Genomic DNA, 19,131 nt, shown 5'->3' on the forward strand with positions numbered 1-19,131 from the left:
AAACAAAGAAAATGTCAATTACGCCTCATTAGCCTTTCAATTTACAGGAACTTACGGCAATTTGAAATTAGGTATAATATAATAGAATGTGATAGTGACAAATATTCTGTTAAATACAAGTTGGAAGTTCACAAGGATTGAGTTGACCAATAACTCTGTCATTAAAAAGTAAAACAAGTTAGTTGTGTTTATACAATTATTCTTAGTTTCTTCTTTGATCACCTCACCCCAGCACGACTCATTACCTGAACTAATGTTGTACTAATCTTCTCACAAATCAATGTTAGTTTAAAACGACTTCTTCTTCTTCCTTGAATTTTCTTCTTAATTAATGTTGTAATGTAAGCATTACTTTACTTGTACACATTTAAATACTTGAATCCCACGCCTCTGAATATCTCATGAAGAGATGAACAACCTGAAGCTAGCAGTGGAGGTGGTGCGAGCCCACAACCTCCTCCCCAAAGACGGGCAGGGCTCGTCCAGCGCTGCCGTGGAGCTCCTCTTCGATGGCCAGAAGTTCCGCACCACCATCAAGGAGAGAGACCTCAACCCCTTTTGGAACGAGACCTTCTACTTCAACGTCGCCAACCCCCTCGACCTCCGCCACCTCACCCTCGAGGCTCACCTCTATAGCATCAATCGAGCCACCTCCAAGAAACACTCCCTTGGGAAGGTCCGGATCAACGGCACCTCCTTCGTCCCCCTCTCTGACTCCGTCGTCTTCAACTACCCCCTTGAGAAAAACAGCCTTTTCTCCTCCACCAGAGGCGAGCTCGCCTTGAAAGTCTATCTCACTGGCGATCCCACCCCTAGTCATCACTACGCCTCCTCCTCGTCCTTCTCTAGCCTGCATTCGATCCATGATGAACCATCACCCCGTTCTCACAGGCGCGAGGAGAAGGCGTCCCGGTCTAGGCGCAGTTTGTACACTCTTGCTGGCTCAGATCGTAGTCAACACCACCAGCCGCAGCAGCAACAACAACAACAACCACAACAGCAGCAGCAACAACCACAACAACAACGGCCTTCTTCTTCTTATACAATGCCATTGTACCAAACAACGCAATACAACGCTAGTGAGATGATGTTCGAGCCTCAGCCATCACAGTCTGCTCGAATGCATCTGAACACATCGTCCCAGCCTAATGATTTCTCACTCAGAGAAACGAATCCGGTCCTCGGAGGGGGGCGGATTAGGGCTACCAGCACGTATGATCTCGTGCAGCCTATGCAGTTTCTCTTTGTTCGTGTTGTGAAGGCACGGGACCTCCCGTCCAAGGACGCCACAGGGAGCCTCGACCCCTATGTGGAGGTGAAGCTGGGTAATTACAAGGGCGTTACTCGCCATTTCGACAAGACAAAGAATCCAGAATGGAACACAGTGTTCACGTTTTCAAAGGACAGAATGCAAGCCACTGTTTTGGAAGTTGTGGTGATGGACAAGGATGTGATCAAGGACGATTTTGTGGGTGTGGTGAAGTTCGACCTTCACGAGATCCCAAGACGGGCCCCTCCGGACAGCCCATTGGCGCCCGAGTGGCACCGACTCGAGGACAGCAAGGGCGAGAGGAAGCACGGGGAGCTCATGGTTGCAGTTTGGATAGGCACACAAGCTGATGAGGCCTTTGCTGATGCTTGGCATTCCGATGCAGCTAGCCTCGTCGACACCTCCACCTCAACCGCACACATCCGGTCCAAGGTGTACCATGCGCCCCGGTTGTGGTACGTGCGCGTGAACGTGATTGAGGCACAGGATCTCGTCACGCATGACAGGAACCGGTACCCTGTCGTGCACGTGAAGGCCCAAATCGGGAACCAGGTCCTGAGAACAAAGCCAGTCCAGTCACAGACCTCGAACGCGTCATGGAACGAGGACCTCATGTTCGTTGCCGCTGAGCCCTTCGACGACGATCAGCTGGTGATATCAGTTGATGATCGCGTCGGGCCTAACAAAGAGGAGTCTCTTGGCAAGGCTTTTGTGCCGTTGGCAACGATTGAGAAAAGGGCCGACGACAGAGTGGTGCACACAAAGTGGTGGCACCTGCAGAAGCCGAGTGCCAACGAGGCTGTGGAGCCTAAGAGGGATCATTTTGCGAGCCGGATCCATCTCCGGATCTGCCTCGATGGAGGCTACCATGTTCTAGATGAATCCACGCAGTATAGCAGTGATCTCAGGCCAACAGCAAAGCAGCTTTGGAAACCGCCTGTAGGCGTGCTTGAGCTTGGAATCTTGAATGCCGATGCCCTCACACCTATGAAGAGTAGAAACGGTCGAGGGACTTCAGACACATTCTGTGTGGCCAAGTACGGACAGAAATGGATTCGAACTAGAACTATCACCGATAGCTTGAACCCCAAGTTCAATGAGCAGTACACTTGGGACGTTTACGATCCGGCCACAGTTCTAACTGTGGGCGTTTTCGACAACGGCCACTTTGGTGGTTCCAATGGCCACAGAGACCTCAAGATTGGGAAGGTTCGGATCCGGATCTCGACCTTGGAAACAAATCGTGTTTACACGCATTCGTATCCGTTGGTCGTTCTTCACCCCTCGGGGGTGAAGAAGATGGGAGAGCTGCATTTGGCAATCCGATTCACATGCACGTCGATGCTCAACATGATGTCCTTATACTCGAGGCCTCTCCTGCCTAAAATGCACTACGTAAGACCATTGTCGGTGGCGCAGCTTGACACGCTGCGCTACCAAGCGGTCAACATCCTGGCAGCACGTCTGAGCCGGGCTGAGCCGCCTCTCCAAAAAGAGGTGGTAGAATACATGAGTGATGTAAACTCACATCTATGGAGCATGAGGCGAAGCAAGGCAAACTTCAACAGATTGATGGCGGTCTTCAATGGCATCTTCGCTGTCTCAAAGTGGCTCAACGAGGTCTGCCAATGGAAGAATCCGGTCACAACGGTGCTCTTGTACGCCCTCTTTGTCATACTAGTGTTCTTCCCCGAGTTGATCCTGCCAACGATGTACCTATACATGTTCCTCATCGGACTCTGGAACTATCGGTTCAGGCCGAAGAATCCACCACACATGAACATGAGGTTGTCGTGGGCAGACACCGCGACGGCCGACGAGCTCGACGAGGAGTTTGACACGTTCCCAACGGCTAGAAGTGGTGATACTCTGCGGATAAGGTACGATCGTCTGCGGAGCGTTGCTGCCCGGATACAGAGAGTGGTGGGGGACGTGGCGTCGCAGGGGGAGCGGGTGCAGGCGGTTCTGAGCTGGCGGGATCCTCGCGCCACCATCATATTCATGGCCTTCTGCATTGCGTCAGCCGTGGTGTTCTACGCCGTGCCTCTTCAGCTGCTGATAGTCACTGCCGGATCCTACGCCATGAGACCTCCCAAATTCCGACGCAAGCTGCCTCCAGCGCCGCTCAACTTCTTCCGCCGCCTGCCTGCTAGGACTGATAGCATGTTGTGACCACCTATAAATACTGTTTGTAAATTTCTGAATGTTACACTTCAACTAAGTTCCAATTTTCACAGCAAAAACTCCTGCATAGACACAGATAAATCCATTTCTAATCTCAAGAAACAGAGAATCAAGATGTATAAAGTGAAGAACTGAATCATTAACAAAGATCTGAATTCGTGCAACCTATGTCAGGTAAAGTAGCAACATGGTTAGAGTCAGATGCTCTGCTAAAGACTAATCAATAATGCGGTTTCATCCAGACATCGCTGGATGTTGAAGTCAATAACTTGAACAAAATATAAGAAATGGAATTGCTATCTATCCCTAACAAACTGAGCTAGGATTCTGAGCTAGGTTAAGCATTGGCTGGAATGACGAGATTCCCAACTGTACGATCTTCAGAATCTGCTGAAGTTCCCCCAGCAACGTTTTTCATCTTTGAAGTGCGCGGTAGCAGGCTTGCCACGACAACCTGGAGGAGTTTATCGAATGAGTGGTTCCCAAAGTATCATCTAAGGAATATCTTGAAACTGAATAAAATTTCAGAAAAGAGGCCTACTTCAGTGCTGAATATTTTAAAGGTACCTGAACAGGGCTGCAGGCAACCATGACACTCTCGACTCCACCACCTATGACACGCCCATCAGGACCAGACAGAGTAACATTCAGACAGCCGACTGGGCCATGAGGCGCATTCACATCATTTTGTGCATATGAACCAGTTAAACTTAAAATATCAAAGCGTCCCTATAGAAAAGCGAAAACAGAGAAAAATTGTTACTGAGTCAAGAAGAAACAAGACAAGTTAAGGGAAGATAAGGTATTTAAATTTTTCGATGGACTACAATCTAACCCTCATTATGAACTGGTGGAGCATATTACTGATGCCTCTAGTTTTCACATTATATTTGCAATAAGAAATTGAGCATATACATACCTCGTATGTGACGCTCCCACCAGAACTTGATATTCTAATATTTACAGCTGATATTGTACCATTTCCTGATAAAATGACAGTGCTCTGCCGCCCCTGTGCAAACGACAGTACCTTTCTTTTAATATCCTGCAGAAAAACTATAACAATAAATGATCCACTAATTATAAGTTAAGGATGTCCAGAAGTTGACATTTGTTATCATAAAAAATTTAGAAAATGCCTTTCTGAGATGCCCTGAAAGACATACAAAGCATTTAGACCATATCAAGTTTTAATAAATGACTCATGCCTTCCCTTTCTCACAGCCGAGTTTTTTGTCTACAGACTGGACAGTTACATAAGCGAGAAGTTGCATATCAGGAAACTGACGTATCATAAGATTTACATTTTCAGTTTTATCCAAGTTCATTTGAACAATATTTTCCATGATTTTCTTTCCAAATATTAAGAACTAGATATGCTGAAACTTTATCTCATTATACTATTTATGAAAAGTATTACAAGTTCATAAATCTTCTTTCGAGAAGTTTCTTCGCTAGATGCGTAAACAGGTGGAAGAGTGTAAGAGTGGAAGATACAGATAAACACATAATGTTAGGTAAATTCATTCAGATAGTTGAGATTGCACTAACTTCTCCAACAGCAACATTGATGATACGTGGGACCAGTTTTCCAGGCACGGTAAAGATAGATCCGCCTGGCAAAAAGATGAATTCCCCACAAAATCAAGAAAATGCAAGCACTTCAAAACGCATGGAAGAAACATATCATAACATCTCAGTTGACACAATGCTATCAAATTCGAAAAAAAAAGAGAGACGACATTTATGAACATAATAAGAAGGCATCGAGAAGGAAAAAACATTTTAGTTCAACAGTAATAATGCTCATATTATAATGAGATATGTGCATATGACAAGACGATATGAGCATATTGCTAGACCATTATCGTCGAATAGGAAATAACTCAATTTTAAGGCTTGGAGTGATATCAAGATTTTGATAGTTACATATATGCAATGATACAAGTGAGCATTTATCAGCGTTTCCACAATTAGAGACTCTCAATAACACACAACGGAGTAACAAATCCTCAAATATGTATTTAATGAGTTGAAAAAGGGTTGCATTTTGAGCAAAAAGGTTCATCTTGAGAATAATGCATATCAGCTAAATTAGGGAAATTGATGCTTTTCATGTTAAATGCTCCTATTTTGACAAGAAAAATACATGCGTTCTCTATTGATAAGATTTAAATAACCTGGATGCGCTCTTCCATTTAGATCCGAAACTTTAAACATTTCTGTCACTACTAAAATATTTCTGTACACAGAGAGAGAGAGAGAGAGGGAAGAAAGAGTGCAGAATGTAGAAAATAGGTAAAACAAACTCTACATAGGTAAGGGGTGAGTCAGCAGCTTAAGGCTCGATTGACGAGGTATTTGCTGGTGGCACTACGTATTCAGCCACTTGTAGTATTTCTCTAGTAACTGCTCTGTCTTTATACAAGTGCCTGTTTATAAGCCTTTCCATTACTAAAAAGAAACTTAGTACCTTATTTTCTACATAATTCTGCAACTGCCCTGTCTTTATACAAGTGCCTGTTTACATGATAAATTATTTCTCTAGTAATTTCTATCACTGAATTCACATAATGAAGCACACGATTCAAGACTAGCATTTGATAGGATCATACATTTTAAGATTTCACTTTTCAAACCATATTTTAACTGGTGATTCCTATCCCAAATTCATTTCTGCACTGAAATTGGTCAATGCAGCATCTTGTCTATTTAATGGCTTCCAATCAAGCTCAAGCGCCATACAATTTTCAAATTATGCATTTGGAAGGCGATTATTAAGATCAAAGACGACAAATAAGAAACTTTCAACACTAAAAAGGTTTAAAATATCTAATCTCACTCATTAACATGCAACTATATACTTCAAATCAACCAAAAACCGTATGTGTTTGCTACCAAGAAATAGCAAGTGTATCCAAGCACAGCCATGAAACAGATAAAGAACAAGATTCAGAAATACCAAGGGGGATTTGTTGATGCTTTCTCCCCGTCCCTGGTGGTCGTCCTCTCCGCTTCTGAGTTGGTCTCACAAATGGCACAGGATTAGATGTGGAGGGCGACAATGCCAGTGAAACAGCACTATCACGCCCATATTTCCGTGGCCTTCCCCTTTTCCTACGAACAGGCTCCCCTTGCATCATAGCAGGAGGCGGACCTACACCAAGCGCGGGAGGTGGGCCAACACTCATCCCGTGAGGTGACATTGTCGATGAAGTATCTAAAGGCAACGATGATCCCATCATATTCCTCCCTGTGTTGGTTTGGTACTGCAAACCAGGATTAGTCAACGAATTCATGCCGGGGGATCCCTGTAGTCCCATGACAGAGTCGGCATTTCCTTGATGAAGATAATAGGAAGCCGAACCTTGCAGCGCCATAGCTTCCCTTTGATCCATGTATGCTTACTTAATAAATTGTTCCAATCTAAGGTACTCCAAAAATGCCAAATACAACACTTCCAAAATCGGTATCAAATTATGCCTTCATCAAGCAAAACATGGATCTCCGGCTTAGATGCTCTGTTCGATTTTGACAACGCTTAAACTCGGCACTGGAAGACCTCTATCAACGCAACTTAAATGATCCCAATAGCTCTGTTATGCAATGCAAGAGAAAGCTCAATCCCACAGTTGAAAAAATAATTAAAATGTGCTATTTACAAATTTGTAATCCCCAAATAACACGAAGTCGAGATTGAAATGTTTTCAATTCAAGAAGAGAAAAAGATTCAAAAATTCAAGATAACAACGTACACAGTACTAAATCAAAACAAGAAAAAGACTTCATTTTTAAGATAAAATTCTCCATTTTCTCTCTCGTCAAACAAAATGCTCCAAGATTCATCATATAAGCTCAAAACATATCTATCTATGGACTATAAACACAGCCCTTGAAGAGCAGGAGAAGAGAAAGCAACAGAGGCCCACCTCAAGAGAAAGAAACATCATCGTCTATGCCAAAAGCAGCCATGCAATAACATTAATCTAACAAAAAGGGGTGAATGAAAAAGAGAGTCTTTTTATGAAAAGCAGCTAGCACCGCAGGTTGTGAGAATAAGCCATTGATGAACTCACCATAACAGTGAAAGAATTCTTATCCGAAACATAATGCATTTTTTATGCTGGGAATTTCGTGTTCACTGTGTGTAGTGTGGGATGAGGTGAGGTGATAGAGTGTGGAGGGGAATAGTGATGCGGGTTTTGAGGTAGTGTGGTGCGCGGTTGTTTGCTTTGTTTTGTAGGGATAGAAAGAGAAAATCTTCAACAGGAGAGCAGCAGCAGCCGCTTGGTGGATATATCTCATCTTTATTCAATAGTCAGATTTTCAATGTGTTTTGTCAAATCTTCGCGCCCACTCGCACCCCTGGCGCGTGCCTTTTGCATCCCCTTTCATTTTCATTTTTATTTTTTTGGAACAGTGAGCATTCGGGTTCGGATTTCGGATTGAATTTTTGCTCAATCCGATTCGATCTGAAACTATGAAATTTTATGAAAAAATGAATCCGATCCAATTCAAATTGTATGAAATTATCGGAATTTAAACTATGAAATCTAATTGATTCGAAAAAAATCCAAAACTGCATAAAAATATTTCATAAATTCAAAATTTCAATACCAAAAATTTGAAATTCCGTACTAGATACAAAAATCTAATAATAATTTCTCCAACACAAAGATATTATATTTGTTAGATTTATAATTATAATATATGTATAATAGGTATGTATGTTATAGTATATTTTAGATTTTAAAATATTCGACACCCGAATTCCACATTATTAGTATGATATTGTCCGCTTTGATTTTGCTCTTGGGGTACTTTTCAAAAGGTCCACATGCAAATGGAATTTTGGTAGCTCACATATATGCTTGCAACTCTTTTTCACTCTCCAATGTGAGATATGATTTGCTTCCCCAAGACGACCTGATCTGATCCGAACCAAAATGCGAAAACTCCAAAATGCAAATCTGAGAAATTCGAATTGAATTTTAGATTTGATTTAAATCGGATTTTTTTTATATTGCTCACTCCTAATTTAGGGGTATAGATTATCAAATTATCTAAAGAGCGTTTTATACATGGATTATGAATGAGTGATCTTACCACCAAGCTCCACTATCTTACCTCAAATTCTCATTTCTAGACATGTGAACAAAACAATAGTTAAAATAAATACAAATTTTAAGGGCCCAACCGGGTTCGAACCGGTGACCTATTGATCTGCAGTCAATTGCTCTACCACTGAGCTATGGACCCTTGGATGTCAATTAAGCTTTGATAATAGAGTAAACAATGAATAATTCATTTCTTGTAGCACTGGAATCATCTCGAAAAATGTAAATAAACAGAGTTCGCTGTAAACTCATCCATTTCAGATACCGATTTACAGAAAATGGACCCCAAAACGGACAAGTTAGTGAGGAGGACAACCATGATAGCCACTGCCACAGCTTCTTATCTTCTACTCACGGCTGATTACGGTCCTGAACCCAACTTTCTTGATCCCGTAACTACCTTAATCCTCTCGCTTTCTTTTTAATTTTTTTTATTTTGGTGCCTTTTGTTTTGATTTTATTTGTTGTGCTCCTAATTTATACCAGTTTAGAATTGCTACTCAATTGGATTTTCACTTGCCATTAGTTCGATTCGAGGTTTGATTGGAGAAGGAAATCCTAGGCTACGATATTGGATTGGGTAGTCTTGGCGCTAATTGAGTTGAAGAGAAGAATCTCACAAATAAAATTGAGAATTTTTGAAATTTGGATTGATGTTACTATAGATAAATGAATCTGCTTGCTGGTAGTGGCCCGTGGGGAATTAGGAATAATTTTATCCCACTTTTTCACCTCTAATTTTGGGGGAATCACTTGCTAAAACAAATTAATAGTAGTAAATACATTCATTAATTAAGATGCATACAGAGGATTAGGAAGGTGAAAGTGGGAATATGCAGCTATGTGAATTAAGCTAAAGTCCAACTTTGTTAATTTTTGTTGTAGTTTCTGATACTAGATCATAGAGTATTACTGTTGTATTGATGTTAAAAGTTGTTACCAAATACTACAACACAAGGGAGGTTTTTGGATGAGATTCTCAGCAACGCAGCATAGTAGAAGTTACAGGGGAGTTGGCTGAAATTCTAGTGATGCGTTTTACTTACGGGAGAGCTATGCAGAACTTAAAATATGTATCATATGCATTGCCCTTGATATGACTTGAGTCGCCTTAAATTGAAGAGTTGAACTGAACTATTAAGGGAGTTCCAACAAATGCATACACTCATCTTGAACACAAGCATAGGTGGTATGCTTTCACCAAGCTGGTGCATATGATTATGTGCAAAAGATGTGATTTCTTGATTCCTATGTTTTCAAACGTGAGAAAGCATGTCATGTGATTCATTCTTTGCTAGGATGTAGATTGTACACAACAACCACTGCCTCTTAGTTTCTGTTATTCCAATACTCAATTAAAAGCAGTCTGGTTTTGTTGTCTTGCAGCATTATTCGGAAACAGAAAATGTGATTTTCTGGTTTCAGCAACCAGCAAGTCATGATTTTATAACTCTCCATCGTTTTCCTTGGATAGTAGAACTCATAATAATACTATGCATTATTTCTTCGTTTGTCCTTTTCATTGGATGGGGTGGAAAGCACACTTTGTTGTTGGTTGCAAAATAGAGAATAAGAGCATTTTTTAGCTTTGCCAATGTTGAATTTCATACATTCATCTCTACTAGTGATACTTGTGATCACAATGCCACGGGAGAGAATTAGTAAATATGCTTTATTGCCGAGCTCTTGATGTTTACTGCCTAATGACAGATAAAAGATGCTGTGGAATCAGCAAAACAGTCGGTGAAAGCGTTCGTTTTTGGATTGAAGAAGGAAACTCCACAAAGTGAGATCGAAAAGCCTCCTTCAGCTGCTTCAGAGAAACACTCATAGTATGTTAAATGCTACATTCCTGATAATAGCTTGCTACAGTTTCTATAACACAATCTGTATAATCGGAAACTGCATTTTTCGATTTTGCCCAGTTTTGTGAATGCTATTTCCTAACATAATACTTTTGCTATGGTTGAGAGTTATCTTTTACATGTTGTCTTAATCTTTGTCTAGTTTTTGAAGTTTGTACAACTTTTAAACTTATTCTTCGAAGAAAGTTTTTATGTATTGGTTCAGGATTCGAAACACTAATTAATTATCAGTCCAGAAACTTAGATGGAAACTAATTATGTAATAATGAACCATAATTATGTAATAATTAACCATGATATACTCTCACGGTTCATGAAGTGATACACTCTTTTGTAGACTAAGTTCGTTCATCCTAATTCTGATTAATTAACTCTAATAATTAACTAATATTTAAAAATCAGGAAATAAAAAATTGAAAATTGTATACAAATTGTGATACCAATAAAATGGATGAGAAGATCTCATGGAAATTTCAAACGTGAATGACTGGAAACTTCAATTCTTATACTGATAAATTTTGCCGTAATTTCGAAAGAGAGAGTTTCTGTTCTGTTTTCCATGAAATTGAATTGGTTTTACTTAGTATTAAATGAATCGAAAAGCATGATTATTTTGGGTATTATATATAGAGAAACTTAATATAAATACATTAGCAAGCATGATTTTTATTTTATTTATTTAATTAGATTTTAATATATTAAAAATCATCATCGTTTGCATTAATTTATAAGTTGGATGAAAATAAAACTCAATTTATCCATTATCTTTATAATTAAAAAAATATAAAGAATAAATTGAGTTAAATTTTTTATAACATTAATGATGTTAAGTAATTATAATTAAATTGAATGGATAAAATGAAAAAATTTAAGAGAAGTCGTGGAAGTATATATACGGTGGGGAAAGCATGTGGTTGTATTATCTGATTAATTGGTTGAAAACAGAAAATGGTGGCAAAGCAGAATCACATGTTTATGTTGCTTCCCAAATCCTAAAACCTTTCCAATGGCAAACACAAACCCCATTCCTCAATTCCCAAACCTCACACTCCCATCTTCATCTTCTTCATCTTCTTCTTCACTAAAAATGCTATCCAAATTCTACTACTCACACTCACCACTCCTCAATCCATCTATCAAACCAGCCCCCAAATTCCCCTGCGCCTGCCACTCATCAAAACCCTCCAATTCCCCCCCATTCCGCGATTCCGCCCTACTCTCAGTCCTCTTCGCCATCCCCGACTGGGCCGACGAGATCAAGGAGCGAGGCATGAAGCAGAAGCGCTACCTCTACGACCACGAGAGCTGGGTCCAGCACCGGAGCTCCCTCCGCCACGTCAGGCACCTGCTCACCAGCTTGACCTCGCGCGTCATCCTCTCCCTCGTCCCGCCCGTCATCGCCTTCACCTCCGTCGCTGTATTCGTCGCCGTCTACAACACTGCCGTCTCGCTCGATCTGTTGCCGGAGTTCTTCCCCACCCTCAGAGCCTCCTCCCTGCCCTACCAGCTCACCGCTCCCGCCCTGGCGCTGCTGCTCGTTTTCAGGACGGAGGCGTCGTATTCCAGGTTTGAGGAAGGGAAGATGGCTTGGACTAAGGTTATTTCTGGTGCTGAGGATTTTGCCAGCCAGATTAATGCTAATGTGCGCAGCGCCGATGATGATATGCTTAAGAAGGCCATTTTGCAGTATATCATCGCCTTTCCTGTTGCTCTCAAGGTTGCCATTTATCTTCATTGCTGCATATATTGTTTGATTCCGATAGGCTTGAATTCATTTTACAAAGTTATTCATTTGGGGGAGATGGGTTTAGGTTTTTGGTTGTTTGATTTCTCTTCCAAAACTGATCGATTTGGGGGAAATAAATTCTCAACTTTAAGCTTCAGTTGGATTTAGGTCTCTGTTTCAAAAGTGATTGATTTGGGGGAAATGGATTCTGAACTTTATGCTTCAGTTGGGATTTAGGTTTTTGGTTGTTTGATCTCTGTTTCAAAGTAGAACTAGTCTTTGCATCTATTGGTATTTTGTAGAGGATTGTATGTATGCAGGTTTGCCAAATGATGATCATGATGACAATGAATGGCAGTGTCACATCGTTTATGGATCAGATGTTGCACAAAATCTCGACAACTTACTTGAGGTGGATGACCTGTCTGTAGTTCTGAGCTCCAAGCACCGGCCTCGCTGCATCATCGAGTTCATCTCTCAAAGCCTGCAGCTGCTTGACATCGAGGCCACAAAGCGCCATTTACTGGTAAAAATCCATTTTCCCTTGATTTCAGAGGCTCGTTTCAATGTAAAACTGGTTTGAATCCTTGCAGGAATCGAATCTTGGCTGTTTTCAAGAGGGTATTGGAGTGTGTGAACAGATCATGGGCACGCCTATCCCTCTCTCGTACACTAGACTTACCTCCAGATTCCTAGTCCTCTGGCATCTCACTCTCCCTATCATACTTTGGGATGATTGTCATTGGATCGTTGTGCCCGCCACTTTCATTAGTGCTGCTTCTCTATTCTGCATTGAGGAGGTATAAACACCACTCCACTGCTCACACACAGATACAAACATAAACACACACAAACACAATATCGTTGTTAAACTTGAGGGCTTTTTACAGGTTGGCGTTCTTATTGAAGAGCCTTTCCCAGTGCTGGCTCTTGATGAGATGTGCCTCAGGCTTCGCAGCAACATAGATGAAGTTGTGAGGAATGAGAAGCTCATTCGGGCTCGTGTAAGTGCCAACAGAAACCGGAGTCGTGGGAAGAAACACTCCCAGAATGGATGGCCAAACTCCTTGGAGAAAGACAGACAACCCGGTTGAAATTATTCTTAGAAGAGAGTGGCAAAGTTTTGGTGTTAGATAAGTATATATGTGTATAGATGATAGAAGTAAGTCAGAGTGGACATCTCGTATATAAAAAAAAATGAAAATGAAAAAAAGAAAAGAAACATATTTGGACTAGTATATATACTCGTTCAATTATACATATACACATGCTGGTGAAGTCACAAACTCATAATACAATTTGTCTAGGATTAAATTAGTCATAGGAGTGGGGATAAGATTAATCATGAGAAACAGTCTAATTTTAGCATTATGAAGCTGTGTCAAGTTACATTAATAGGGGCTGAGCAAAATTGCAACCGGACAAGATAATCCTCCCGTTCCATAGTAATGGAGTTATTTTATTATTTTGGTACTAGTGGAGTTATTTTCCTTTTTAGTAAAAGTTAACACATTTGTTCTTAATTACCTTAGTCTCTATTGTCTCTTCATTTCTCTACTATTTTCATTTACTACTTTATTATTCATTTAGTTAATCAGACGAGAAAATAAGGCATGCATAACCTACACGCCAAACAATTGAATTAATTGATGTTTTAGCACAATTCTTGGTGGAAATCTAATTCCCTCATTTCCGAGCCAGTTTATTCTCTACCACAAATCATTTCTCTGAAGGGGGCAGCTCTGTTTTGAGTTGAAAAAAATAGAGTTGATCGATGCCACCGAATTTTATAGTTTGGATGCGGAAGCTGGAGCTGGAGCTGGTTCCCTCGCCCTCCTCAATAATCCCTCTTGCGCTATAGAAACAACTAGCTGCTAACAATAATTGATTTCATCAAAAATATGCATTCCATTCATCGTTGTCCAGTAATTAATGACTTATTTACCTCTCCTGTTCGAGTAAACATTCGTCCATTAACAAATCCACGACCGCTGTGAGAAATTGGACTATCAATCTGAGAAAAAAAAAACAAACAAAGAGCATTAAAACTTGCTCAACTGTGTAATATGAATATAGGAGTGCGTTGACTACTCACCACATATAGCAGCCAATCGTCAGCTCTAAGAGGCTTGTGAAACCACATCCTGAGACAATAATATTATGCAATCAATAATACAGTGTTAAGATATTGCTCCTTGGAACTCTACAGTTAATCACTCTAGTTACAAGAAAATATGAGAGATTTTGACTTACGAATGGTCTAGGCTAACATTTGTTGACTTAAGATCCTTTTCATAATGTGGGTGTAAACTCACTTCGAGAAAAAACAAATCAGAAGCATAAGCCACTATGCACCTGCAAGGAAGTGGAGTGAACATCAATGCCAATACAGTGTGGGAAAAGGGTTAAATGTCCAGTAATATACGGTTTGGTTATTAGTACCCTTCTTATTGTGAATCCGCGAGTCCCCTCGTTATCACTTCATTGTTCGTATAAAATTACTGAATCTGTTGTACAATCACTTATACACAGGATTTTCAATAATTATATGTACATTCGAAGCAGTGATAAAAAGGAGACTCATGATAAGAAAGGGGACTCATATGATCCCCCTCCTACACACGCTTGCACAGATAATACTTTGATATGATTCTGAACATGGCACTATCAATTCAAGTTGATAACAGTTCTTATTTGGTGTCCCAAAGGTTCATGTTTCATAAGCAAATAAGGGAGCGTCTAGGGGCTGGTAAAGGAGAGTGACCTGTGCAAAGCCTGATCATCAGAAAGTATTCCTCTAGCTCTAAACCAGTACCTTAAACTGCAGAGTATAGAACAGAAATGCAAGTGAGAGAATGCCTTCAAAATTATTACTACATCACAAATGAATATGACAGAGACCTTGGACGAGATTTTTTGTAATTGGTGGCAGCAGTATCAGGCTCACAGAACCTAAGCTCAATGGGCCACCGAAAAAAATCAGTACCAGCAGCTTCAATGCGGTATGTCCTGCAACACATGTTAATAATCTATAAGGTTTTGACAAATTTCTGCATTTGAGAGGACACGTTTGATAAGAAACTAGACCAGAAAGTGAATTGGGTTGGTTGAGCTCGGGTATAGTTAAAAGAACATAATGCTCACGATAAAAAGTCTGACCTCGGAATCCTAGGATCAACAAGACGTTGTTCTTGCAACTCTTCCCTTGATATAAGCTGAAAAGGGAGCAAAAAATTAAAATTCTCCAGAATATAAAAGATACTGCTGATAAGAACTGATAAAATCATAGTAGTAATTTAAAACCTTTTCTGGATCAGGCACAGAAGGCATTGCTACCACCTGGTGAATGAACAGTTGTTCCTCGTTCTGTATGTTATAGCAGTGTGTTTAGAAAAGTTGCAATCACAGAACAAAGATATTTAAGTCCAAAAATGGGCCATCTTTAGTTTCAGCACATTTAAGATGGATTTACCTGAAAAGAAACCATTAGTGTAAACAAGACTTTCTCTCTTTGTATAGCTTCTACCCTTCGGGTTGCAAAGCTTTTCCCATCACGTACACGATGCACTTTATATATAATTGGTCCTGAAACCATTGTGATACATTTAACTAACTAGATACTTATTTAATTGGAGGCAATGAACAAACATGTGTAAGTAAGCATGTCAGAATTCAGAATAGCAATAAAGGTAGAGATACTGAGGAAAGTGAATTCATATGGATACATACTACTAAGATCGCCAGGAAGAATGAAGTATGCATGCAAACTGTGAACAATCTTTTGAGAATCAACAGTTTTACACGCTGCAGCTAGTGCCTGCACTCATCACCCAATGCATACAATCAGTAGAAGAGCTCAAACCATAGCAATGTTTAAAGGAAAATCGAGAAGAGCGCTATGTAAAAGGCCCATGCAAGGCCAGGTGAAGGCAACAGTTTTCAAATGGTAAGCCCGTTCACAAATTTTAGAAATGGCCTTAAGTAGTTACTTAATCAATCACATCATAAATTGCATTTGGCCTCCCGAATGAATTCGAAATAACAGGACTCTTCATTTAAGCTCAGGCATACCTGTCCTAGAAATTGGCCGCCAAACACGCTTACATGTTTTATTGCATCAGGCAAAGTAATACCTTGGAAAACATCAACCTGTGATGGAGAAGGATAACAATTTGTCAGACTGATTACACTTTTTGATAGTACAATGCAGCTAAACAAATATAAACAAGAGGCGAACTAAGGGAAACCAAAAGATACTGTTTGCATACAAATACTAGTATTAGTTTTCCACTTGCCCCCTTGTCAAAACTTTAAAGCAAGTAAACCACTTCCCAAAAAAGAGTAACTTCTTGGTACATACCTCTATAGGATCCAGTTGTAAAATTCGCTCAATGAGTGGGTGCTTCTCCTGTGCGTCATCCGCACTCCAAATTGATTTTGGTTTTAACAAATGCACTTGATCATTTGGAAGGACTAAGCAAGTCAGCTGCACAACTAGAAATATGAGTAGATTCCAGGGCATATTTATGAACATGCTTGCACAAGTAAATATACTAGACAGATAAGATAACAATGAAACCTTAGACAAAGCAAGCACATCCACTGGCTGAGTAGATGGTGACATACCTGCAATATAACCTCAGCCTTCAATATGTTCTCATATGCACTGTATAGAGATGCATACAAAATTACCAAGAATATGCAAGTGTCAATGAGTAAGTATCTAAGGTTGGGCTAAGGGAAGACTAGTATATATTATAACAAGCACAATCTGTTTTAACAAATGTATTCACAGAGGAAGTAAAAGTGAAGTTACATAGAACCCATTTAGTTTATCAATCATCTGTACAACCGGACATATGTGTACAATGAAAATTTAAGCATTGGCATCTAACCATGGCCAAAAAAGTCATATTGCTTCAAGTGATATTCAGCGTGACTTTTATCATCGGAATGTAAAGACCCACAGACCTCAGCCTGCAAGGATGTAAGAGTACAGTTAAGAATATATATCACACAAGCATATTGTACACCTGAATAGTCTATAATGAAAATCAACATTACCTCTCCTTCCCATATGAAATAGATCCCATCAGCCCCATCTCCACCACAAACTATAGAATCTCCTTGGTCTTCATTATTGCAGGCAGAAAAAGATATTAGATGATTGAAGTGAAAATTGTGAATGTACCAAAAAGCTGATCAACATTGACATAAGAAAATGAGTCTTTTCAAATGCCTGTCTGGTTCGGCGAAGCCAATTATTTGAGCTTGCCTAGTTAGTTAAGTCACCAAGCTTGCTAAAATGCTTTACAGTAACTGGTTTTAGCTCAATTCAATTAACTCGTCAATAGACATATAACAATAAAGCTACCATCTCAGTCAATTCTAGTTCCCGATAAAAAAAAAGCCCTCCTAAAACTCGACAGCAAATCATATGCCAAAAGATGAAATTCGAGAAAGCAAAAACAAATTCGTAACCAAAATTACCGTAGCGCTTGACGAATACGACTTCGGCGATCTTCTTGTGAGACGAACTCGGCAGCGTCTGGAGCAGCGGCACACACCCCAAAAACTCGATCACTGTCACTTGAAACAAATAATGTGAGAAAACCACAATTGCTCCAAATCAAAGTAGTACATAAGATTGAATCGTAGGAGTAAGATTGAATAGAGAAGGAACCTGATTCGGGATTCATTGCTGCAAAATTGAGGCAGCGACGAAATGTGAATTTATGAAGCGCGAAGCCTATATATAAGCAGTTTTGAATACCGTTATAGGAATATCCAGCATATTAGCGCGGACTGAAATGGACATGAAGGAATATAACTTTACAACTGTTTCTTTGTTTTACGTTTATTTTGGGAAAAAAATACTTACTCATTTTGACAAAAGTTAGCCTCATTAGAATTAGCTTTGTTCATTTTGAAATATTGCACTAATATAGATTAGTGAATCGCTCCGATTCCACCAACTTTTTTCTTTTAACAAAAAATACTCTCTTCCTTTCTTTAGTGTTGGAACATTTCTTTTGATACGAAGATTAAAAAAATACATAATGGAGTGAAAATAAAGTAAAAAGTAAAATAAAGTAGGAAAAAATAAAATAAGAGAGATTGTGTTATATTTTTCTAGAAAAGAAAATGATCTAATTTTAATTAAATGGTCCATAAAGAAATACTCCATAATCCAACATGAATGCTTACGGAGGGAATAGTAATTTAAATTGTATTTGGTGGAATTTGATGACTACTATAAATTTAGTAACTTGAGTGAGCATTTTTTTCAAAAGACAATAAAACATGAACAATTGCGTTGGTTGTAATAAATTGACTTTCATGTCCTATCTTGCTCAAATTCGAAAATTTGCGTTGGTCACTTCATCCAATCCATTCGGTTTGGGTTTCAAATCATCATTGGAATAAATAAAATATCATTATTAATTCTATTATTTAAAGAAACGAAAAAAGGTAAATAAAGAATTAGCTAATACTTTTATATGGAATCCATGCATTTCAGATTTTTGTTCTCAATATGGTATATCCCTAAACATTACATTACTTATTCAAATGATGTAATGCATAAACCCTTTTAAGTAAGCACAATGAGAGTAGTTAGTGTTTGATTTGAATAATTTATTCAAATATACAAAATTATTAAATTTCATACATGTAAACTATCATCAATAAAATAATGCAATGACTAATACAAACTGAACTTTCAAAGGTTTACACAAAATCACCTTTAGTTACAAAACAAAATTAAAAACCATAGGAAAGTAAGCTAAGCATATTCTCACATCTCATTGAAGGAAAAACCTATAAAAATGGAAGACATTAAGCCAACATAAATTGAAGCCACATTAGCTCTTACGCAAACTCTGGTTTCATATTTTATTTCACTGCTATAGATGTAAGATTAAAAAATGATCCATAAAATAAGAAACCAGTTATAACGTAAAATAAACT

The 19,131-nt window shown here is 39.4% G+C and overlaps 5 protein-coding genes and 1 non-coding gene across 9 annotated transcripts; 3 read left to right on the forward strand and 3 right to left on the reverse strand.

The window, feature by feature from the left end:
- The first annotated feature begins 233 nt into the window (after positions 1 to 233).
- Positions 234 to 3,513, forward strand: LOC121750024 (FT-interacting protein 3-like). Its single transcript, XM_042144521.1, has one exon. The coding sequence runs from the start codon at positions 410 to 412 to the stop codon at positions 3,440 to 3,442; it is 3,033 nt and encodes a 1,010-aa protein (XP_042000455.1). The 5' UTR covers positions 234 to 409; the 3' UTR covers positions 3,443 to 3,513.
- A 58-nt stretch (positions 3,514 to 3,571) lies between these two features.
- Positions 3,572 to 7,730, reverse strand: LOC121750040 (AT-hook motif nuclear-localized protein 9-like). 3 transcript variants are annotated; one of them, XM_042144523.1, is made up of 6 exons: positions 7,531 to 7,730; positions 6,417 to 7,050; positions 5,006 to 5,070; positions 4,374 to 4,499; positions 4,022 to 4,183; positions 3,572 to 3,908 (listed from the first exon to the last, which is right to left on the reverse strand). In XM_042144523.1, exons 2-6 carry the CDS (start codon positions 6,850 to 6,852, stop codon positions 3,792 to 3,794), a joined length of 906 nt encoding a protein of 301 aa, XP_042000457.1. In that variant the 5' UTR covers positions 6,853 to 7,050; positions 7,531 to 7,730; the 3' UTR covers positions 3,572 to 3,791. The 3 variants fall into 3 exon arrangements, with proteins under 3 accessions (XP_042000457.1, XP_042000458.1, XP_042000456.1); XM_042144524.1 differs by having other exon boundaries at positions 4,374 to 4,466; positions 7,384 to 7,730; XM_042144522.1 differs by having other exon boundaries at positions 7,384 to 7,730.
- A 911-nt stretch (positions 7,731 to 8,641) lies between these two features.
- TRNAC-GCA lies at positions 8,642 to 8,713 on the reverse strand. Its single transcript has one exon. It is a non-coding gene; the product is annotated as a tRNA-Cys (tRNA).
- Positions 8,714 to 8,771: 58 nt separating this feature from the next.
- On the forward strand, positions 8,772 to 10,554 carry LOC121800074. Its single transcript, XM_042199637.1, has 2 exons — positions 8,772 to 8,963; positions 10,282 to 10,554. Exons 1-2 carry the CDS (start codon positions 8,850 to 8,852, stop codon positions 10,402 to 10,404), a joined length of 237 nt encoding a protein of 78 aa, XP_042055571.1. The 5' UTR covers positions 8,772 to 8,849; the 3' UTR covers positions 10,405 to 10,554.
- An 817-nt stretch (positions 10,555 to 11,371) lies between these two features.
- Positions 11,372 to 13,400, forward strand: LOC121750090 (UPF0187 protein At2g45870, chloroplastic-like). Its single transcript, XM_042144550.1, has 4 exons — positions 11,372 to 12,153; positions 12,521 to 12,688; positions 12,756 to 12,962; positions 13,053 to 13,400. Exons 1-4 carry the CDS (start codon positions 11,443 to 11,445, stop codon positions 13,254 to 13,256), a joined length of 1,290 nt encoding a protein of 429 aa, XP_042000484.1. The 5' UTR covers positions 11,372 to 11,442; the 3' UTR covers positions 13,257 to 13,400.
- A 360-nt stretch (positions 13,401 to 13,760) lies between these two features.
- On the reverse strand, positions 13,761 to 17,907 carry LOC121750077 (acyl-coenzyme A thioesterase 8-like). Of its 2 annotated transcripts, none has more exons than XM_042144539.1 (17): positions 17,846 to 17,907; positions 17,653 to 17,745; positions 17,227 to 17,294; positions 17,058 to 17,139; positions 16,742 to 16,788; positions 16,523 to 16,648; positions 16,234 to 16,311; positions 15,892 to 15,979; positions 15,635 to 15,747; positions 15,466 to 15,528; positions 15,322 to 15,377; positions 15,064 to 15,171; positions 14,927 to 14,983; positions 14,416 to 14,517; positions 14,258 to 14,306; positions 14,108 to 14,176; positions 13,761 to 14,033 (listed from the first exon to the last, which is right to left on the reverse strand). In XM_042144539.1, the coding sequence occupies exons 1-17, from the start codon at positions 17,859 to 17,861 to the stop codon at positions 13,950 to 13,952; spliced, it is 1,299 nt and encodes a 432-aa protein (XP_042000473.1). In that variant the 5' UTR covers positions 17,862 to 17,907; the 3' UTR covers positions 13,761 to 13,949. The 2 variants fall into 2 exon arrangements, with proteins under 2 accessions (XP_042000473.1, XP_042000465.1); XM_042144531.1 differs by having other exon boundaries at positions 13,761 to 14,036.
- Positions 17,908 to 19,131: the final 1,224 nt, after the last annotated feature.

Source organism: Salvia splendens, chromosome 1, assembly GCF_004379255.2.
Source record: "Salvia splendens isolate huo1 chromosome 1, SspV2, whole genome shotgun sequence".
NCBI classification, from domain to species: Eukaryota; Viridiplantae; Streptophyta; class Magnoliopsida; order Lamiales; family Lamiaceae; genus Salvia; species Salvia splendens.

Excerpts from the sequence above, each read along its gene's own strand:
- LOC121750077 (XM_042144531.1), bottom strand. Across the intron at positions 17,140-17,226 it reads ATTTCATATGGGAAGGAGAG|GCTGAGGTCTGTGGGTCTTT; the intron begins GTAATGTTGATT and ends ACATCCTTGCAG. Across the intron at positions 15,980-16,233 it reads GCGGCCAATTTCTAGGACAG|GCACTAGCTGCAGCGTGTAA; the intron begins GTATGCCTGAGC and ends TGATGAGTGCAG.
- LOC121750090 (XM_042144550.1), top strand. The coding sequence starts at position 11,443 with ATGGCAAACACAAACCCCATTCCTCAATTCCCAAACCTCACACTCCCA. Across the intron at positions 12,154-12,520 it reads CCTTTCCTGTTGCTCTCAAG|TGTCACATCGTTTATGGATC; the intron begins GTTGCCATTTAT and ends AATGAATGGCAG. Across the intron at positions 12,963-13,052 it reads CTCTATTCTGCATTGAGGAG|GTTGGCGTTCTTATTGAAGA; the intron begins GTATAAACACCA and ends GGCTTTTTACAG.
- LOC121750040 (XM_042144523.1), bottom strand. The coding sequence starts at position 6,852 with ATGGATCAAAGGGAAGCTATGGCGCTGCAAGGTTCGGCTTCCTATTAT. Across the intron at positions 5,071-6,416 it reads GCATCAACAAATCCCCCTTG|GCGGATCTATCTTTACCGTG; the intron begins GTATTTCTGAAT and ends TCTTTTTGCCAG. Across the intron at positions 3,909-4,021 it reads TTGCCTGCAGCCCTGTTCAG|GTTGTCGTGGCAAGCCTGCT; the intron begins GTACCTTTAAAA and ends AAACTCCTCCAG.
- LOC121750024 (XM_042144521.1), top strand. The coding sequence starts at position 410 with ATGAACAACCTGAAGCTAGCAGTGGAGGTGGTGCGAGCCCACAACCTC.
- LOC121800074 (XM_042199637.1), top strand. The coding sequence starts at position 8,850 with ATGGACCCCAAAACGGACAAGTTAGTGAGGAGGACAACCATGATAGCC. Across the intron at positions 8,964-10,281 it reads AACCCAACTTTCTTGATCCC|ATAAAAGATGCTGTGGAATC; the intron begins GTAACTACCTTA and ends GCCTAATGACAG.